Source organism: Mobula hypostoma, chromosome 20 (assembly GCF_963921235.1).
Source record: "Mobula hypostoma chromosome 20, sMobHyp1.1, whole genome shotgun sequence".
In the NCBI taxonomy this organism is placed as follows: Eukaryota; Metazoa; Chordata; class Chondrichthyes; order Myliobatiformes; family Myliobatidae; genus Mobula; species Mobula hypostoma.
In genome coordinates this window covers 4,823,523-4,843,190 of record NC_086116.1, presented here as the reverse complement: position 1 = coordinate 4,843,190, position 19,668 = coordinate 4,823,523, and the positions used below count along the sequence as shown (strand labels likewise).

At 41.5% G+C, this 19,668-nt stretch overlaps 1 protein-coding gene across 4 annotated transcripts in view; it reads right to left on the bottom strand.

Moving 5' to 3' along the window:
• Positions 1-19,668, bottom strand: part of cep83 (centrosomal protein 83) — a 65,249-nt gene that overhangs the window by 18,942 nt on the left and 26,639 nt on the right. For 3 of the 4 annotated variants that reach the window (XM_063072286.1, XM_063072288.1, XM_063072287.1), the window contains exons 4-7: positions 15,893-15,985; positions 15,657-15,788; positions 5,250-5,501; positions 589-720 (exon numbers count right to left, since the gene is read on the bottom strand). In XM_063072286.1, coding sequence (XP_062928356.1) covers positions 589-720; positions 5,250-5,501; positions 15,657-15,788; positions 15,893-15,985 — 609 coding nt within the window. The remainder of the gene's footprint in view (positions 1-588; positions 721-5,249; positions 5,502-15,656; positions 15,789-15,892; positions 15,986-19,668) is intronic. The other variant, XM_063072289.1, reaches the window with a different exon arrangement.

The following is a 19,668-nucleotide window of genomic DNA, read 5'->3' as shown; positions in this document are numbered from 1 at the left end:
AAAACAACCAAACTGCAATTTAGTAGAGCAAATGTAGGTCAGTTATAATCCACAGTACATGGTGGAACTAAGACTTGCAAATACCAAACATACAACTTAACTGGCTTGCATCTTTTCATGGCAGGATTGGTTTCAATACTATTCTGACCTTTGCAATGCAACAGCAAGAAAACAGGCATAAGGCAGTTGTCACATCATAAATTAGTGATACTGGAGCAGAGAGAGAAATCTGAAGAACAAAGGGAATTGCAATTTCTATTAACTTGCTTTACTATAACTCTTTTTAAAAACATACATCAAAATTTAGTCCCCTGGAGATTAAGTACACCACACAGATCAATTCTTCGAGCTTTTAACTCATACAAAACAGTTGTGGAACTTCCTATGGAATACAAATGGATGCAACATAGAAGAGGCAAATAGACTCTTGGCAATGTTTGATCTGAAGCATTTATTTCTAGCCAATCCCATTAATGTACAAGAAAAGTAAGAGTGATCTTTATTATCTTCAAAATATTTAAAAGTAACTTAGCACAACTATTTAAATACTCCAGGGAATCTAGTGCAGGCATCCTTTCTTTGACTCACTTTGATAGACAAAGCATTAACCTCTCGCTCAGATTTGTGCAACTTGCTGGTCAACTGGGTGTTCTGTTCAAGGAGCTGCTGCAGTTCCTTCTCCAGGCGCTCCACATGCAGTTTAAGTGATTGCTTCTCCGCCTGTGAACAAGAAAAGAGCCTCAAATTGTACATGGTAACAACTTACATAGAGCTTTCGCTCAACATCCAGCAAACAGTACTTAATGTAGATCAGCTCCTTCTTGCACATTAACTGAATGCTCCACTCTACTTTTGCCAGCATAAGTTTTTCAATAGCACGTCAGAACTACATTTCATAATTGAAGTTCTTTTTATGTCCCAAAGCTTTAGCTATGACTGAAGACAAAATAATAGATGAGAATTTTGGCAAGAGTCAACTATTTTTCACATAATGGTGAATCTAGATATTAAAGGAGCAGCTACAAGCAATGAAGGCTTATCTTCATGGGTTTTTGGATCCATCTTACTTTGTCCCTGAACTAGGCAAAAATCCCATTTAAATCTAAGTGCATATTCATCCCTGAATCTAATTATCCTATTGCTTTAGGATTCTTTGCAGACTACGACTACGTCCACACCAGACCAGATAAATCCGTAACCGAAGCTTTTTCTCTTCGTTTTGACCCTCCATCCACACTGAAACGGTGTTTTCCTCCCCCGAAAATGGAGCTTTTCAAAAACGCTCTCCAGAATGTTTAAATCTGAAAACGCCTAATGGCTGGTGTAGTGTGTACAGGGTAACCGGCTCTTTTTAAAGACGTCGTGACGTGCCGGAACAGATGGTGGTGGCAACGCGGCGTTTCATTGTTTTCTTGAACGCAACCTCCAACACCACAGCAACAATGGCGGACAGCTTCATGCGTGTGTTGTTTATTGTCTAGGTTAATTTCAACCCCCCACACAACCTGGCAATTTCAAAACAGACGGCAACGAGACTGAAGCCAGAAGGGTTAGAAATGTACTCACCAAGTACTTTGACCCCATAACTTACTGAATACTGAATAAATAAGTATACTCACTTTGCCCTGTTTTCTGTCCTTACTTGTATGAAGGTGGTTTACCTATTTATGCAAGTACTTCTCTGACAATAGATGTGTAACAGCCTAATGTAACATTGTACGGAAATACAAGATAACACTGATGCAGACATGTTTTATACATTTAACAAGGTGCTTTATTAATGTATTGCTTGTGCAAACATTCAATAGATGCAATTGTCAGTACTTTCAAAATTTCATTTTTAAGTAGTAGCTTATGGTTGGCATAGATGTGAAAATGTTAAGGCCAAAAAAGGAAAATCGTAAGTTTCACTTTTACTCAGGTAAAAATAAAATCACTTTTGCCCAGTAACTTGTTTTATTACACATGTTAAATACAGCAAAATAATACAGAAAGACATAGCAAAAATAAAGGCAAACAACTGAGGTAACAGCAAATTTCACTTTTGCCCAGTAACAAGCCTTATTGCATTTAGTTGTAGCTGTCGTCCCTTTCATCGGTGAAGAGACTATGGATATAGGAGATGTTTCCAGGGTGACCCCTCTGTGGGAGTGGGGCCAAAGTACTGGGGGGGGGGGAGAGGAGCCATCATATTCCTCATCATTACAAATTCTTCTGCAACAGAGTTAGTCAGTTTTTCATTATTCGTCATCAGCCAGGTCATACTGTCTGTGAACTCCCTGTCGGTTGCCTCCGTACGCTCCAGTATTTGTTTTTTTTTAGTTTTAAGTCCTCCTGCGCGAGAGTCAACAGCTGACCGTCGTTTGGCAATTTCCTTTTAAGGTTTTCTAGTCTGTAACTGGACAAACGTGCACCAAGTCTTTCACGGCGAGATTCCACACCAAACATGTCGCAGCCATCACCTGTTGCTTGGTCCAAACTGTCAGAGTTGGGCGTACTCGTCGAACCCGGTGAATTCTGTAGGTGTGTCCTGCGCATGCCCAGTAGGAGGAGATTTGCCCAAATACCCGTTTCAAAAATGCCTGGTGTGGACGCCTATCGTTTTTATGCAAAACTAGTGTTTTCAAAATTATCCAGTCTAGTGTGGACATTGCCTAAGTTGTACCATTAACTGTGATTCCAAACCACAAGAAAGTGTCATACTGAAAGGTTAATCTGTGCAAAGAATGGGAACAGACCCAAGGCACGCAACTTAGCGTGTTTCTTTTGTCATTCATAAGCTCAAAGACAAACCTCCATATTCAAACAAGCATGGATCATTGAATTAGCTAAGGGCAGCAAGGCCTCATATAAACGGGCAGATGGCTCAGTTATAAATGGATGCATGATATGTAGCTACCTTATTGCTAGTTTCAGGAAAAACTTACAAATACTAATAGAGAAACTATTACTGCACAAGGACTGCAACCTTTTTTCCTCTAATGATTGATGTATTGAACATTTAGCAGTACGATAAACATACAGAAGTGACATGCCTACGATGGAATCAGAAGTATCCAAAGTAACAAACAGGTCTCTGTACAGTAGTTCAGAACAAGAATTTGTTAAGTCATTCATAGTGTCTTTCACTACTGAATTTCAAACAGTTTTTGTAATTTCTTCTGATGATTCCGTGGAAACATGTACATATTTTAAGGTCCTAATGTGTAACACAAGGATGAATGCAAAGAGGTTCACACCATCTGCTGAGAGCCAGATCAGAGGTATTCAAGTCTGGAGATTAAGAACGCTGCAACGGATGCAGCTATGATCTCTGGAAAGCAATCTCTCGGGCGAAGTGGAGAATCCAGAATAGACCGGAATCAATGAGGGATGCTCGACAACTATGGCAGGGTTTGAATGCCATAATCTCCTACAAAGTTAATCCACTTGCAACATAGAGGACAGCAGAGTTTCACTTCCAGATGAACTCCATGCATTCTATGCTCACTTTGACCACCAATACATGGAGGAACCATCACGCACCCCAAAGTCTCCCGATGATCCTTTGATCTCGGTGTCTGAAGATGATGTACAGGCTGCCTTCAAGAGAGTGAATCCAAGGAAAGCATCCAGTCTGGCTGGAGTAACTGGCCGAGTACTAAAGACCTGTGCTGACCAAATGACTGTTGTATTCACGGACACCCTCAACCATTTGCTCGGGCAATGCATGGTACCCACCTGCTTCAACCAGGCTTCAATTGTACTGGTGCCCAAGAACAGTGTGGTAACTTGTCTAAATGACTATCGCCCAGTGGCACAAATCCTCAAAGATGAAGTGATTTGAGAGGTTGGTGTTGAAGCAGATCAGCTCCTGTCTGAGTGGTGACTTGGATCCACTCCAATTCACCCACCGAAGCAACAGGTCTACTAGCAGATACAATCTCATTGACTCTTCACACAACTCGGGAACATCTGGACAGCAAAGGTGAACACATCAGGATGCTCTTTATCGATTACAGCTCAGCATTTAATACCATCGTCCCCTCAAAACTAGCTAGTAAACTTCAAGACTTGGGCCTCAGTACCTCCTTGTGCAATTGGATCCTGGATTTCCTCATCTGTAGACCCCAGTCAGTTTAGATTGGTAAAAACATCTCCTCCACAATCTCCATCAGCACAGGAGCACCACGGGGATGAGTACTTAGCCCCCTGCTCTACTCACTTTACACCTATGACTGTGTGGCTAAGCACAGCTCCAACAACATATACAAGTTTTCTCTTGACACCACTGTTGTGGGCTGTATCAAAGGGGGTAATGAATCAGCATACAGGAGGGAGATTGGAAACCTAGCTGAGTAATGTAATAACAACAACCGCTCACTCAATGTCAATGACCAAGGAACTGGTTGTAGACTTCAGGAGAGGACAACCAGAGGTCCGTGAGTCACTACTTCCTCAGAAGTCTGCAGAGTTTTGGCATGCCAAACTTGTATAGATGGGTGGTGGAAAGTGTGCTGACTGGCTGCATCATGGCCTGGAATGGGAACACCAATGCCCTTGAGTGGAAAATCCTACAAAAGGTAGTGGACTTGGCCCAGTGCCTCACAGGTAAAGCCCTCCCAACCATTGAGGATATCTACACGAAACATTGCTGTAGGAAAGCAGCATCCATCAAAGATCCTCACCACCCAGGCCATGCTCTTTCTCGCTGCTATCATCAGGTAGAAGGTACAGATGCCTCAGGACTCGCACCACCAGGTTCAAGAACAGTTATTACTCCTCAACCATCTGGCTCTTCAACAAAAGGGCCTCATTTACACTCGTTTCCGGACTCAGCTATATTGTTATTTCATGCTCATTATTTATTGCTATTTATTTATATCTGCATTTGCATAGTTTGTTTACAGTTTATAGTTCCTGATGTTTAGTATTCACAGTAACTGTTCTATAGATTTGCTAAGCATGTCCACACAAAAAGAATCTCAGGGTTGTATGTGGTGACATGCATGTGGTCTGATAACAAATTTTACTTTGAACTTTATACCTTAATCTAAAGAGTTAAGGACCTTCTGAGTTATAATCATCTCAAGAATAGCAAACAGTAGTCCTGCAATATTAGCCTTTGACTTCTGTTACCAAAGCAAGAGACTATTTCCTGGAACCTTAGCCATGTGATCCTTTGGTGTTTACTGTTGTATGAAGTCAGATTTGAATGAACTGCAGATTTGGTCACGTGTGCTTCTGTATAACAATGGAAACAAGCTTACCTCCAAAGATTTCATAGAACTTTGGAATTCAGCCAACTGTCTCACTTGAATTCTCTGCACATTCTCAGCTTGAGCACCAGAATCTTCTCTCTGAGCACGAATCTCTGCAACCTCGGCCTCAAGGCACTTGACTTTCTGGCAGAGTTGGACCTTTTCCCTCAAGAGTGCTTCAATACGTTTACTATCTCTAGTGGGATCAGTACTCATTATCTGGTCACGCAGAGTTTCTCTGTCAGCTTTCAACCTAGCAACCTACCACAAGAAAGAACAGACCAAGGCAATGCGTTAATGTATGTTTAAAGCCTCGGTCATGCAGTATTATAGAAATAACTGTGATAAACAAAGAAAGGAAGTCAAACATTTAGGAATGCATTACATTTTTGAAAAGCTGTAAAGTGGCACATACCTACTCTGAGAACAGCCATCTCTAACTTAACTGGGATGTGTATGGGGAATGGGGTCAGGTAAATGCTCCTAGCAATTTAAGTACTGTACGCTAAAGAGGTTACACAGTTGCATTATTTTAAATTTAATGGACATGAGCAAGACTTCTCAGTCCCTGAGAAACAGGCAGCAAAAGGAAGGAAATTAAGTCACTTTCCAGCACTGTTTCTGGGGTATGAAGAGCAATAATGGTGACCCACATTCAAAAACTCAGAAGGAAAAAGATTAAACAAGGCCCTGCCATTAAATTTGTAGAACTCAATATTCCCCACTTTACCCAGTCCCAATTTGCATAAATATTATGATGAATGTACCACAAATGGAAAGTTCTCCTGTTTCCCTCCTATTTTATAAAACCCTAGTTAGGTCACATCTTGAAGTACTGCTGTCAGATCTGGTCGGTCTATCATAGAAGGATGTCAAGGCTCTGGAGAGGGTGCAGAAAAGGTTTACCAGGATGCTGCCTGGATTAGAGAGCATATGCTGTAAGGAAAGGTTGGAGAAACTTTGGCTGTTTTCTCTGGGGTGGCAGAAGCTAGGGGAGATCTGATAAGATTATGAGAGGCATAGATAGACAACCAACATCTTTTTCCCCGGGCTGAAATGTCCAACACCAGAGGGCATGCATTTAAGATGAGAGGGTAAATTCAACTATGATGTGTGGGCAATCCTTTTTTTTTTAAACTCTAGAATGCGCTGTCTGCGATGGTCGTGGAGGGAGACACGAAAGAGGAGTTCTAAAGGCTCTCAGATAGGCACATGAATGTGCAGGAACTGGAAAAATATGGGCATTGTATAGGCAAGAAGAGTTTAGGTGGTAATTTGCCTACTAATGTAATTAGTTTGGCACACAATTCTAAGCCAAAAGGCCTGTTCCTTTGTTGGAACTGTTTTACGGTCTATATTCCCTGCACTAGCAAATTTATAGAATGACAGAAGAATTTTCAGATGGAGAATTCCAAAACTACAAGAAATGCTATTCCCTACTACCTATGCAGAGCCATGTGTCCAAAAACTTTGCTCAATTTTTCATAACCTGGTTAAAAACCGAGGCTGACAAACTTAAGTGACCCAATTATCAACAAGCAACCAAGTTCCCAAATGCTAGTACTTCCATACATGCATATGGAAATTACATATGTGGAAGGAAGGAATTTTAAAACTCTGTACCTTTTTATTACCTACAAGACACTCACTTAAAGCTTCCCTATCAGACTAAGAACATCACAGCACAGGAACATCCCTAATGCACCAGTAAGGCTAACAATATCACCAAGGATGTCTGCCACCCTGGCTGCAACCTTTTTTCTCTCTTCTCATTCCCAGAGAAGATACGGGAGCTTGAAAGGCCATGTGGCTAGACTCAAGATAACTGTGAAAGTCAGTCAGTTTGTAAAGTATGTCTATATCCAGGGATGGAGACAGAGAGAGATCGAGAAAGAGCAGAGAGGTAGCCTTCCTGCTGATGCTGCCATATTCTTGAACCCTTAATTCTATCCCTTCTGTTATCAGCACTTCAGCAATTGATTTTGTACTTCTACACTTTGCACCATTCTGCTGTTTTGCACGAATCACTGTATTTATTCATTCATTACAGTGTATACTGTTTACCCTGTGAGCTATGTGAGCTTCAAGCAAGTAAGGACTTTCACTGCACCCTGATAATATGACAGTAAAGTAATCAGATGGTTTCCTTTTATGATATGGGCAACTGAATACTTCTGTCTTATCATGGCTGTGAATGGTTCAGTTTTGTTTTTGGCACATGCCTGGCTCGCTCTCACCATAGTTGAGTTTGGGAATATTCTTAAGAGTGTCCTGTTAATACAAGAGGAGAAGGTACTCCACTGGCTATTTAGCTCTGGTTATTGTAAGTTGTGCTTGCTGCTATTTTCTGCAGTCCAGTGTGGTTGCTGGAACTTTATAGTTAGCTGTGTCTAATGGCAAGTGAAGCATATGCTAATTAAGGTTACAGATTGCACTGGTATTTACAGACTTCTCGCTGCCTCAGTAAAGCAGCCAGCATAATCAGGAACAGGAACGGGTCAATAACTCTACTGGGTGTTTTTTTAATAGACCTCCCAATAGTAACAGGGACATCAAGGAGCAGATAGAGAGACAGATTCTGCAGAGGTGTAATAATATCAGGGTTGTCGTGGTGAGAGATTTTAATTTCCCAAATATTGATTGGCATCTCTAAAGAGAAGGGGTTCAGTTGGGGTGGAGTTTGTTAGGTGTGTTCAGGAAGGCTTCTTGACACAATATGTAGATAAGCCTACACGAGGAGAGACTGTGAACAACAGGAATTCTGCAGATGCTGGAAATTCAAGCAACACACATAAAAGTTGATGGTGAACGCAGCAGGCCAGGCAGCATCTCTAGGAAGAGGTACAGTCGACGTTTCAGGCCGAGACCCTTTGTCAGGAGAGACTGTACTTGATCTGCCATTGGAAAATGAACCTGGTCAGGTCTCTCAGTGGGAGAGCATTTTGGAGATAGTGATGTCAATTCTATCTCCTTTACCATAGCATTGGAGAGGGATAGGAACGGACAAGTTAGGAAAGCGTTTAATTGGAGAAAGGGGAACTACGAGGCTATCAGGCAGGAACTTGGAAGCATAAATTGGGAACAGATGTTCTCAGGGAAATGTACAGAAGAAATGTGGCAAATGTTCAGGGGATATTTGGGAGTTCTGCACAGATACGTTCCAATGAGACAGGGAAAGGATGGTAGGGTACAAGAACCGTGGTGTACAAAGGCTGTTGAAAATCTAGTCAAGAAGAAAAGAAAAGCTTACAAAAGGTTCAAAAAACCAGGTAATGATAGAGATCAAGAAGATTATAAGGCTAGCAGGAAGGAGCTTAAAAATGAAATTAGGAGAGCCAGAAGGAGCCATGAGAAGGCCTTGGCGGACAGGATTAAGGAAAACCCCAAGGCATTCAACAAGTATGTGAAGAGCAAGAGGATAAGATGTGAGAGAATAGGACTAATCAAGTGTGACAGTGGAAAAGTGTGTATGGAACCGGAGGAGATAGCAGAGGTACTTAATGAATACTTTGCTTCAGTATTAACTATGGAAAAGGATCTTGGCGATTGTTGGGATGACTTGCAGCAGACTGAAAAGCTTGAGCATATAGGTATTAAGAAAGAGAATGTGCTGGAGCTTTTGGAAAGCATCTTGCTAAGTTCAATAAGTCACCAGGGCCTGATGAGATGTACCCCAGGCTACTGTGGGAGGTGAGAGAAGAGATTGCTGAGCCTCTGGTGATGATCTTTGCATCATCAATGAGGACAGGAGGGGTTCTGGAGGATTGCAGATGTTGTTCCCTTATTCAAGAAAGGGAGTAGATATAGCCCAGGAAATTATAGACCAGTGAGTCCTACTTCAGTGGTTGGTAAGCTGTTGGAAAAGATCCTGTGAAGCAGGATTTATGAACATTTGGAGAGGCATAATATGATTAGGAATAGTCAGCATGGGTTTATCAAACGCAGGTCGTGCCTTACGAGCCTGATTGAGTTTTTTGAGGATGTGACTAAACACATTGATGGAGGTAGTGCAGTAGATGCAATGTATATGGATTTCAGCAAGGCATTTGATAAGGTACCCCATGCTAGGCTTATTGAGATAGTAAGGAGGCATGGCATACAAGGGGATATTGCTTTGTGGATCCAGAATTGGCTTGCTCACAGAAGGCAAAGAGTGTTTGTATACGGCTCATATTCTGCATGGAGGTCGGTGACCAGTGATGTGCCTCAGGGATCTGTTCTGGCATCCTACTCTTCATGAATTTTATAAATGATCTGGATGAGGAAGTGGAGGAATGGGTTAGTAAATTTGCTAATGATACAAAGGTTGCGGGTGTTGTGGATAGTGTGAAGGGCTGTCAGAGGTTACAGCGGGACATTAATAGGATACAAAACTGATCTGAGAAGTGGCAGATGGATTTCAACCCAGCTAAGTGTGAGGTGGTTCATTTTGGTAGGTCAAATATGATGGCAGAATACAGTATGAACGATAAGACTCCTGGCAGTGTGGAGGATCAGAGGGATCTTTGGGTCCATCGGACACTCAAAGCTGCTGTGCAGGTTGACTCTGTGGTTAAGAAGGCATAGGGTGTATTGGCCTTCATCCGTTGTGGGATTGAGTTTAAAAGCCGAGAGGTAATGTTGCAGCTATACAGGATTCTGGTGAGACCCCACTTGGAGTACTGTGCTCAGTTCTGGTCGCCTCACTACAGGAAGGACATGGAAACCATAGAAAGGGTGCAGAGGAGATTTACAAGGATGTTGCCTAGATTGGGAGATATGCCTTATGAGAATAGGTTGAGTGAACTCGGCCTTTTCTCCTTGGAGCAACAGGGGATGAGAGGTGATCTGATAGAGGTGTATAAGAGACATTGATCGTGTGGATAGTCAGAGGCTTCTTCCCAGGGCTGAAATGGCTAGCATGAGAGGGCACAGTTTTAAGGTGCTTGGAAGTAGGTACAGAGGAGATGTCAGGGATAAGTTTTATAAGTTATTGTTTTTTTTTAAAAACGCAGAGAGTGGTGAGTGCGTGGAATGGGCTGCCAGCAACAGTGGTGGAGGGAGATATGATAGGGTCTTTTAAGAGACTCCTGGATAGGTACATGGAGCTTAGAAAAATAGAGGACTATGGGTAACCCTAGGTAATTTCTAAAGTAAGGACATGCTCGGCACAGCTTTGTGGGCTGAAGGGACTGTTTTGTGCTGTACATTTTCTATGTTTCTATGGTCTATGTAATCAAGGACCCTCAGATATTCTCTTCTCACGTTTTCCATTGGCCTAAAAGCACACATATCACCAGACTCAAGGACAGCTTCTAACCCACTGTTATAAGACTATTAAGTGCCTTCTGAGTATGATAAGATGGACTCCTGACCTCACAATCTCCCCCCTTATGATCTTACACTTCATTGTTTACCTGCACTGCACTTTCTTTGGAGCTGTCACCGCATGTGTGTTTTACCTTTTTCTAAATCAATGCATACAATTTGATTGGTATGAACACTATACCAAATTAGCTTTTCACTGTATCTTGCTACACATGACAATAAGAAACCAGTACCATTATCAATACCAATTTGATCTACTTTCATTCCATTGGAACATAGGAACAGTATTAGCTAGTCAGCCTGAGAACTTGCTCCACCTTTCAGCATGACCGTGGCTGATCATCCACTTCAATAACTTTTACCACAATCCCTTCACCTTTTTTAGCATTAGGAATTATATCTATCTCCTTCTTGAATAGATCAAGAATCCTCATATCAAGAATTCCACACGTCTATTGACCTGGGTAAAGAAATTTCTGATCTCAGACCTAAAGACCCATATTCTGAGGACGTTCTGGATTTTCCAACCATTGGACACATCCTCTCTGTGCCTAGTCTGTCTAATTCTGTTGCAATTGTATACGCTTCCTTTCAAAATTCTAGTGAATACAGGCCAAATCAACCAATATCACCTTGTAGATCAGTCCTGTTATTCCTGAATTGCACTCCATTTGTGGCATGAACATCCTTCCTCAGAAAGAGGAGATGAAAATTTCACACAGAACTCCAGAGGACTCTCACCAAGGCCCAGTACAGATGCACCGAGACTCCTTATTCCTACACTCCAATCCTCTAGCTATGAAGGCCATCATGCCAGTTGCCTTCTTGACTGCCTGCTGCAACTAAACGCTTGGTTTCAGCGACAGTTGTAGGACCCCCAAAGTCTAGCTGCATTTTCCCCTTTTCCAAAAACTATCACCATCAGTATTGTTTTTAAAAACTCAAACAACAGGAATTCTGCAGATGCTGGAAATTCAATCAACACACATCAAAGTTGCTGGTGAACGCAGCAGGCCAGGCAGCATCTCTAGGAAGAGGTACAGTCGACGTTTCAGGCTGAGACCCTTCGTCAGGACTGGAAGGGTCTCCTGACGAAGAGTCTCGGCCTGAAACGTCGACTGTACCTCTTCCTAGAGATGCTGCCTGGCCTGCTGCGTTCATCAGCAACTTTGATGTGTGTTACCATCTGTATTGTGTCTGAGGCCAGTGCTGAGGTCTCCTAGCTGTCCATCACTGTGCCATCTTTCTCATGCATCAATCTGGTTGACAGAACAAGACATGCCCCAGGATTGTGATGGAAGGGTCCGTTACATTACCTGTAGTGTATGATTCAATGTCAGGTTGATTAGGCTGTGCTACCTCTCAATTTAGACATCAGTCCCCAGAGGTCCATGAAGAAGTTTTTGCAAGGTCAACAGGAGTATGAATAAATTTATCCAAATTCAAAGCATATACTAATGCTGCTCCACTTGTCCAATTTGATTCTTTTCCTTCTGTAATCTAGCAGTTATGGTACATTTGAGTGCCTTGCTCAGCATTTCAAAGGCCAACCAAGAGTTAATGATTAGTTTTTTTCTGAAGGCAAGTTTCTCAGCTGTCAACATCCTGGTTTCTGTCCCCACTGACTCAGATCACCCAGAAATCACTTCATCCGATTCACTGACTGAATACCCCACAGCCCACAGGGGCCTCTCTGCCTTTGCAGCGTGAGCAAAGAGACCACAGACTGAGCAGCTGTAAGGCTAGTTCATGTAAGGGAAAGAGGCATGTGTAATATAATTCTGCAGTTGGTGTCCTTGCATAAGCCATGCATAGTCTTACAACACCAATTTCCTCTGCAGATCTGGGAAATTTCTAGGCCAATGCCTTTACATTTTTTCACTAAACTACTACAAATTTCAAAATTAACAATTCCAGTCATAAATACAGCTCATCTTTTTCTAAAAGGACTTTAAAGAGAGAAAAAAAGCAAAGTTTAATGACCCCCGTCATTCCCCTCTATAACAAGCTTGAAAAAAAAATGCACCAATTTCTGATTGTACAGATCTGTTGTGTTGGTGCCTTCAACTCAAAACTACACCATAACATTTAGGGTATTTTACTAATAACACAGAACATAGAATATTACAGCACAGTGCAGGCTCCTCAGCCCAGAATGTTGTGCCGAGCTTTTAACCAACTCTAAGATTATTCTAACCCTTCCCTCCTACATAGCTCTCTACTTTTCTATCATCGATGTGCCTAAGAGTTTCTTAAATGGCCCTAATCTATCTGCCTTCGCCACCTTCCTCAGCAGGGCGTTCCACGCACTCATCACTTAAGAAACTTATCGCTCACATATCCCATCCCCCATACTTTCCTCAAATCACTTTAAACTTCTCCAGCCTCCTATTAGTCATTTCCACCCTTGGAACAAGTGTCTGGCTGTCCACTCTATCCACATCTCTTATCATCTTGTACACCTCTATCGAGTCACTTCTCATTCTCCTTCGCTCCAAAGAAAAAAGCTCCAGCTTGTTCAACGTACACTCATAAAACATAATCCAGATGGCGTCCTGATAATGCAACACACACAATGCTGGGGGATCTCAGAAAGTCAGGCAGCATCTACTGAAATGAATGAACAGTCGACATTTCAGGCCAAGCCCCTTCATTAGAACTGTAAAGGAAGGGGGAAGGTGCCAGAATCAAAAGGTAGGAGGGAGGGGAAGGAAGATAGCTAGAATGTGAAGTCAAGTGACTGGGAAAGATAAAGGGCTGGTGAGGAAAAGATAGGAAAGGAGAGGAGAGTGGACCATAAGGGAAAGGGAAGGAGGAGGGAACCCAGGGGAGAGGTGACAGGCTAGTGAGAAATGGCAAGACGCCAGTATGGAATTAAGAGGGGTGGAAGAGGAAAACATTTATTTTTAAACCAGAAAGAGAAATCGATCTTCATGTTATCAGGTTGGAGGCTATTCAGACGGAATATAAGGTGTTGCTCCTTGGCACAAGAGGAGGCCATGGACAGGCATGTCAGAACAGGGATGTTTAGTCACTGGGAAATTCAGCTTTGGCAGATATTCGATGAAGCGGTCCCCCAATTTACGACAGATCTCATCGATGTAAAGGAGGTCACACTGGGAGCACCAGATACAACAGATGACCCCAGCTGATTTGCAGGTGAAGTGTTGTCTCACCTGGAAGAACTGTTTGGGACCCTAAATGGGAGGAGGTGAAAGGACAGGTGTAGCACTTGGGCCACTTGCAGGGATAAGTGCCTGGAGGGAGATTACAGTGGAGGGATGAATGGACAAGGGAATCATAGAGGGAGCGATCCCTGCGTAAGCTGGGTGGGGGGTGTAAAGATATGCTTAATGGTAGGATCCCTTTAGAGATGGCCGGAGTTGCAGAGAATGATTTGCTGCATGAGGAGGCTCATGAGGTGGTAAGGATGAGAGGAAATCTATCAATGGTAAGGCATCCAGAAGATGGGATGAGCATGGATGTTTGGGAAATGGAGGAGATGTGGGTGAGGGCAGCTTCAGTAGTGGAGGAAGGGAAATACCATTCTTTGAAGAAGCAGAACATCTCCGATCTCCAATGACCTGGGAAGGAAAACTGCATAGTGGGAATAGATGTGACAGAAGGAACTAAGAAAAGGAAATAACATTTTTACAGAAGATAGGATGATAAGAGGTATAGTCAAGATAGCCATGAGAATCCTTAGGTTCATAAAAGTTGACAGTTTGTCTCCAGAAATGGAGACAGAAAGATCAAGAAAGGGGAGGGAGGTGTCAGAAATGGACCAAGTGAATTTAAGGGTAGGGTGGAAGTTGGATGCAAAGTTGATGAAATTGACGAGCTCAGCATTGGCAGCATAAGCAACACCAATGCAGTCGTTAATGTAGTGGAGGAAGAGATGGGAAGCATTAACGGGGAAGCCTTGGAACACAAAACTATTCTCCGTGGGTGCCCATGGTTACACTGAGGCTGGTCTGACCAGGATTTTATAGAGCTGAAACATTACTTTGTGAGTCTTCAACTCAATCCACCAACTATTGAAAGCCAACACATCACATCTTCTTAACCAATCTATCAACCTGTGCGGCAACTTTGAGGTATCTATAAACGTCGACTCCAAGATCCCTCTGTTCCTCCACACTGATAAGAATCCTGCCATTAACCTTGTATTCCACTCTTAAATTCAACCTTCCAAAATGAATCACTTATTGGTTGTAATGAAGTAAGACTTGCAATGAAATCACTCACTTCTGAATGCAAAAGAGCACCAGTGGCTCAGGAACAACCTGCTTTCCAACATGAATGCAAAGTATAATCAGAGTGCTTACGTCACTAATAGGGTATTTTCTCTAATGCTGTTGTGGGTGCACTATCACTACATTGAATAACATAGTTTGCAAAGCCCAAAATTACCTTGATCTCAAGCAACCTGGAAGAGACAGTAAGTGCAGGTTCACTAACAACACCCTGAGAAAAGAAAATAAAACACCGGGTCTGATTGAGCTAAGAAATAGTTTGCTTGAAAAAAAACTAATCCATATCTGAACTGCAAAAACAAAGGGTCTCGGCCTGAAACGTCGACTGCACCTCTTCCTAGAGATGCTGCTTGGCCTGCTGCGTTCACCAGCAACTTTTATGTGTGTTGCTTGAATTTCCAGCATCTGCAGAATTCCTGTTGTTTGCGTTGTAAAAGGAAAATCTGCTTTAAAAGAAAAAAAGGAGTTTTTTTTTAAAAAGTCTGAACCTCTTAATAAAGCCCCCCTTTTTTCTCTCACTTAAGGAGGAACTTCAACATAGTGGAGACTGATGCTTGAAATTATTAATGACAGAAACATGTGACCACAGATAGTTTGATCCTTAATAACTTCCCCTCTGAACCCATGAGCAAGGAGAATTTAAGACAGCAAAATTGTGAAAACCAGCTTCATGAATTGCAAGAGGAAACAACATGGAAGACAACATCAGGCAGAAAGAGAAGGCAATGATGAATACAGAAATCTGGTGGCATCCTACAAATCCAACATTATGGGCATGCAGAGTCAGGTTTATGGTAGAGTGACCAAGCAACACAGGAGTTCATAACAGGAAGTTAACATCTACAATTCTTACCTCAGCTTCAAATTTGATTACTTTCTCATTCAGGGTACGTTCATTCTCTTCCTTTTGATGCTCCATCTCTGATTTTAGGAATGTGTTTTCATATCGCATTTTATTATATTCCGCTCTGTATCTTTCAGCTTCCTAAAACATTAAATGGTCTCCGGTTTCATATAATAAATTTAAACTATTTTATTGAATTAATCATGCTGTTAAAAAGGAAGAATTGTCCTTCGCCTTATTCTCACCTCTTCTTGTTTTCTGAAACGCTCTCGCATAGGTGCCTCTAGATCTTGTTGTATTTGTGATTTTAATATCTCCAGTTTTTGAGGTGTCACTATCTGGGCAGCAAAATATAGAAGGAATATAGAGGTCATCAAATAAATTACAGAAATAAACCTATCTTAAAAGAAATCTTTTGTTTCCAAGCCTTGACTGACTTATGTGTAACACAGATTTAAAATGAGCTTCCATTCAAGGACAGTCATAAGCATTCCAGATACTGGCATTACCTTTCCTATTCTTTGAGGGTCAGGAAAACTTAATAGGTGTGCACACAGGTACACCATTGTATAAATTCACGTGTTCTACCATTGAGACAATAAAGGTACTTGTTGGTAATTACTGATTCTCTCTGTGCCTCCCTAACCATTATTACCAATAGTTAGATCCCTGTAACACCATGGAGCTCACCTGTTGTCAGGTCAATTTCAAAAACAGAATCAAGATTGCAAAGGATGGGGGCTTACAACTTGACACATTCCAACAATCTCCCACTATTTACTGATGTATTACAGAACAAAATGAACCCATTTAGCCGATCAGATCCATCTTGACACCATATTCCCAATACTTCCATTCCTCTTCTCTTCTGCAGCTCTCCAACTTTTTCTCTTCAGTATGCTGAACAAAAGCTGGGAGGTCAATTGATAACTGTAAATTACCCTTTTATTCTTTAACTGCTTATTTACATTAAATGGTCCTTTACAGCTATCAAGTTTGTTTTTTTATATCAAGTTTTTGGGAGGTGCCACAAGCCAGTTAGCACCCATGCAAGCTCCAAGCAGACAGCACCCACCCAAGCTCAGATTCAAAACTAGAGTGGCAACAACATAACACTTGAGCAGTGTTTCGCTGTTCTTCTTTGAAAGACTCTGAAAGCCCCCAGCAAACCAAAATTGTCACCGCAAGGTTTCACTCAGTACAATAACTCATGTAATAACTGGAACAGTTAGGGTATTTTCCATACTTTTTAGTTATCTATGAAATTGTTTTGCCATTCTGTAAACCATGTGTTGTTTGTGGATTCCACCAATAGGATTAGCATACTGGTTTACAATCTGTCAGTAGTTTAGTTTTATAAAACATTCTTAAAACATTTTTTAAAAACTCTAATGACCAATGTTACTGCGCAACCTCACAGAAGTATGAACTCTGAAATAAAAAATTACTTGACGTCACATCAGCTCTGCTGCCCATATAAAGAACAGCAAATTACATATTTATTTGTTAGAATTTTTTGGATGCAACAACAGCAGTCATTACAATTCAACAATGAAATTGTGTTACTGAAATCCAAATACGCATATTATTCAAAAAATGTTAAGATTATTAATTTACAATATACTGTATCGAGGAAAGTACAAATCAAGAGCAGTGGTTCTCAACGTGGCTCATGGTGGATTTTGTAGGGGCCACAAATAAAAAGCAAGAAACTGGGGACCACAGGAATTTCTGCATGGGCCCTGATAAGTTTACTGTTTTAATGAAATATCACTAAAATAGATAAATAAATAAACAAATGTCATTTAATTGGAACCGTGAATGAAATGAATGGGAAAATGTGCTAGAATTTGCAAATGAGATCGGGGGATGAGTATATGGGTATGGGTAGAGGTAGGGGTATGGATATATGGGTAGGGGTAGGGGTAAGGGTAGGGGTATATGGGTATGGGTATATGGGTAGGGGTAGGGGTAGGGGTATATGGGTAGAGGTAGGGCGCGTGCGCGCAGCATGTCAATTCTTCCCTCTACTTCTGATTAACCAAGCATAAATCATCATTCACACCCTGCAGAACAGCCCACTGAGCCCCATTCCACATCTACCCCAAATCTCTGATTATACAGTGAGCAGGCTTACTTATTCAGTAAGTAGTAAGTCAGTCTATGGACACTCTGATGCAATCTTATTGTGCTGCAGAGAGATATAACAGCTCAAGTAAAATTCAAAAGCAGCAAGTAAAATCTCTGGGTAACATGATATTCAAAATAAGTTTCCACAGCTCTGGGAGAAAGAAAAGTTTTTATTTTAAATTGGATTTTCCACCTCTTATCCAGTTGACCATGGCTTTAGTTAAGCTTGTCATTTGTTATATAAAAGCTTGTAATCGTCTTGATGTTGTGAAAAGAAGTGATTAACCGAGTGGCAATCCAATATTCAAAGGCTCACTAAATCAGGGGTGGCCAACCTTTTACATTCCGTGCATCAATTTTTTCAATCACGAGTTCAGATACGCCATAAAACTCTTGAACCCCCATTCAATTCTTGTAAAGATATGTTAACATAGAACTCATGCATGAAAAAAATTGACGCATGGAATGCAAAAGGTTGGCCACTCCTGCAGTAGATGTATCAGTCACAAGGATCTCACTACATACCCAAAGTAACAATAAGTGCTTTTTCATTGCTGGTTGGAAGAATATTACATAAATTATAAACAAAGTATCCTATTCAGAGCTTTCAAATAGTTTTATTTTTCATATACACATATGACATTATATTTAATGTACAATACCCATCTGTTAAAACACAAATATTGACTACATATTAGAATAATTAGTACAAAAAAACTTAGCAACCAAGAGAGACTATGGAGGGTGAGGGCCACAGAGTTAAATGCAAGTCACAAGTAGGCCACGAATAGAAAAAGGTTGAGGGCCACGAATAAAGAGCATTTCCATTAAAACATTTAACTATAAACATTTTGCAGTCTACCCAAAAAATCTACTCTACACCTTGATCATTGGATGTTCTAGATTTACCCTTTTCACGTTTACCACAAAAAGAGTACCTTTCAGAGTCTATAGATATCCCAAAGACAATTTTATTAAGTAACTAAGCTGTGTAACATAGGGAAACACAGCAATCATCCCATCGTCATCTTCCATCTTAAAATAAATTTTGAATTTATTGAGGATGTGACAAAACACATTGATGATGGTAGAGCATTAGACGTAGTGTATATGGATTTCAGCAAGGCATTTGACAAGGTACCCCATGCAAGGCTTATTGAGAAAGTAAGGAGGCATGGGATCCAAGGGGACATTGCTTTGTAGATCCAGAACTGGCTTGCCCACAGAAGGCAAAGAGTGGTTGTAGATAGGTCACATTCTACATGGAGGTGGGTGACCAGTGGTGTGCCTCAGGGATCTGTTCTGGGACCCCTATTCTTTGTGAGTTTTATAAATGACCTGGATGGAGAAGTGGAGGGATGTGTCAGTAAATTTGAGTTTAAGACCCAAAAGGTAACGTTGCAGCTATATAGGAATCTGTTCAGATCCCACTTGGAGTACTGTGCTCAGTTGTGGTCGCCTCACTATAGGATGTGGAAAACATAGAAAAGGTGCAGAGGAGATTTACAAGGATGTTGCTTGAATTGGGGAGCGTGCCTTATGAGAATAGGTTGAGAGAACTTGGCCTTTTCTCCTTGGAGCAACAGAGGATGAGAGGTGACCTGACAGAGGTGTATAAGATGATGAGAGGCATTGATCGTGTGGATTGTCAGAGGCTTTTTCCCAGGGCTGAAATGGCTAGCACGAGAGGGCACAGTTTTAAGGTGCTTGGAAGTAGGTACAGAGGAGATGTCAGAGATAAGTTTTATAAGTTTTGTTTACGCAGAAAGTGGTGAGAGTGTGGAATGGGCTGCAGGCAACAGTGGTAGAGGCAGATAAAATAGGGTCTTATAAGAAGACTCCTGGACAGATATATGGAGCTCAGAAAAATAGAGGGCTATGGGTAACCCTC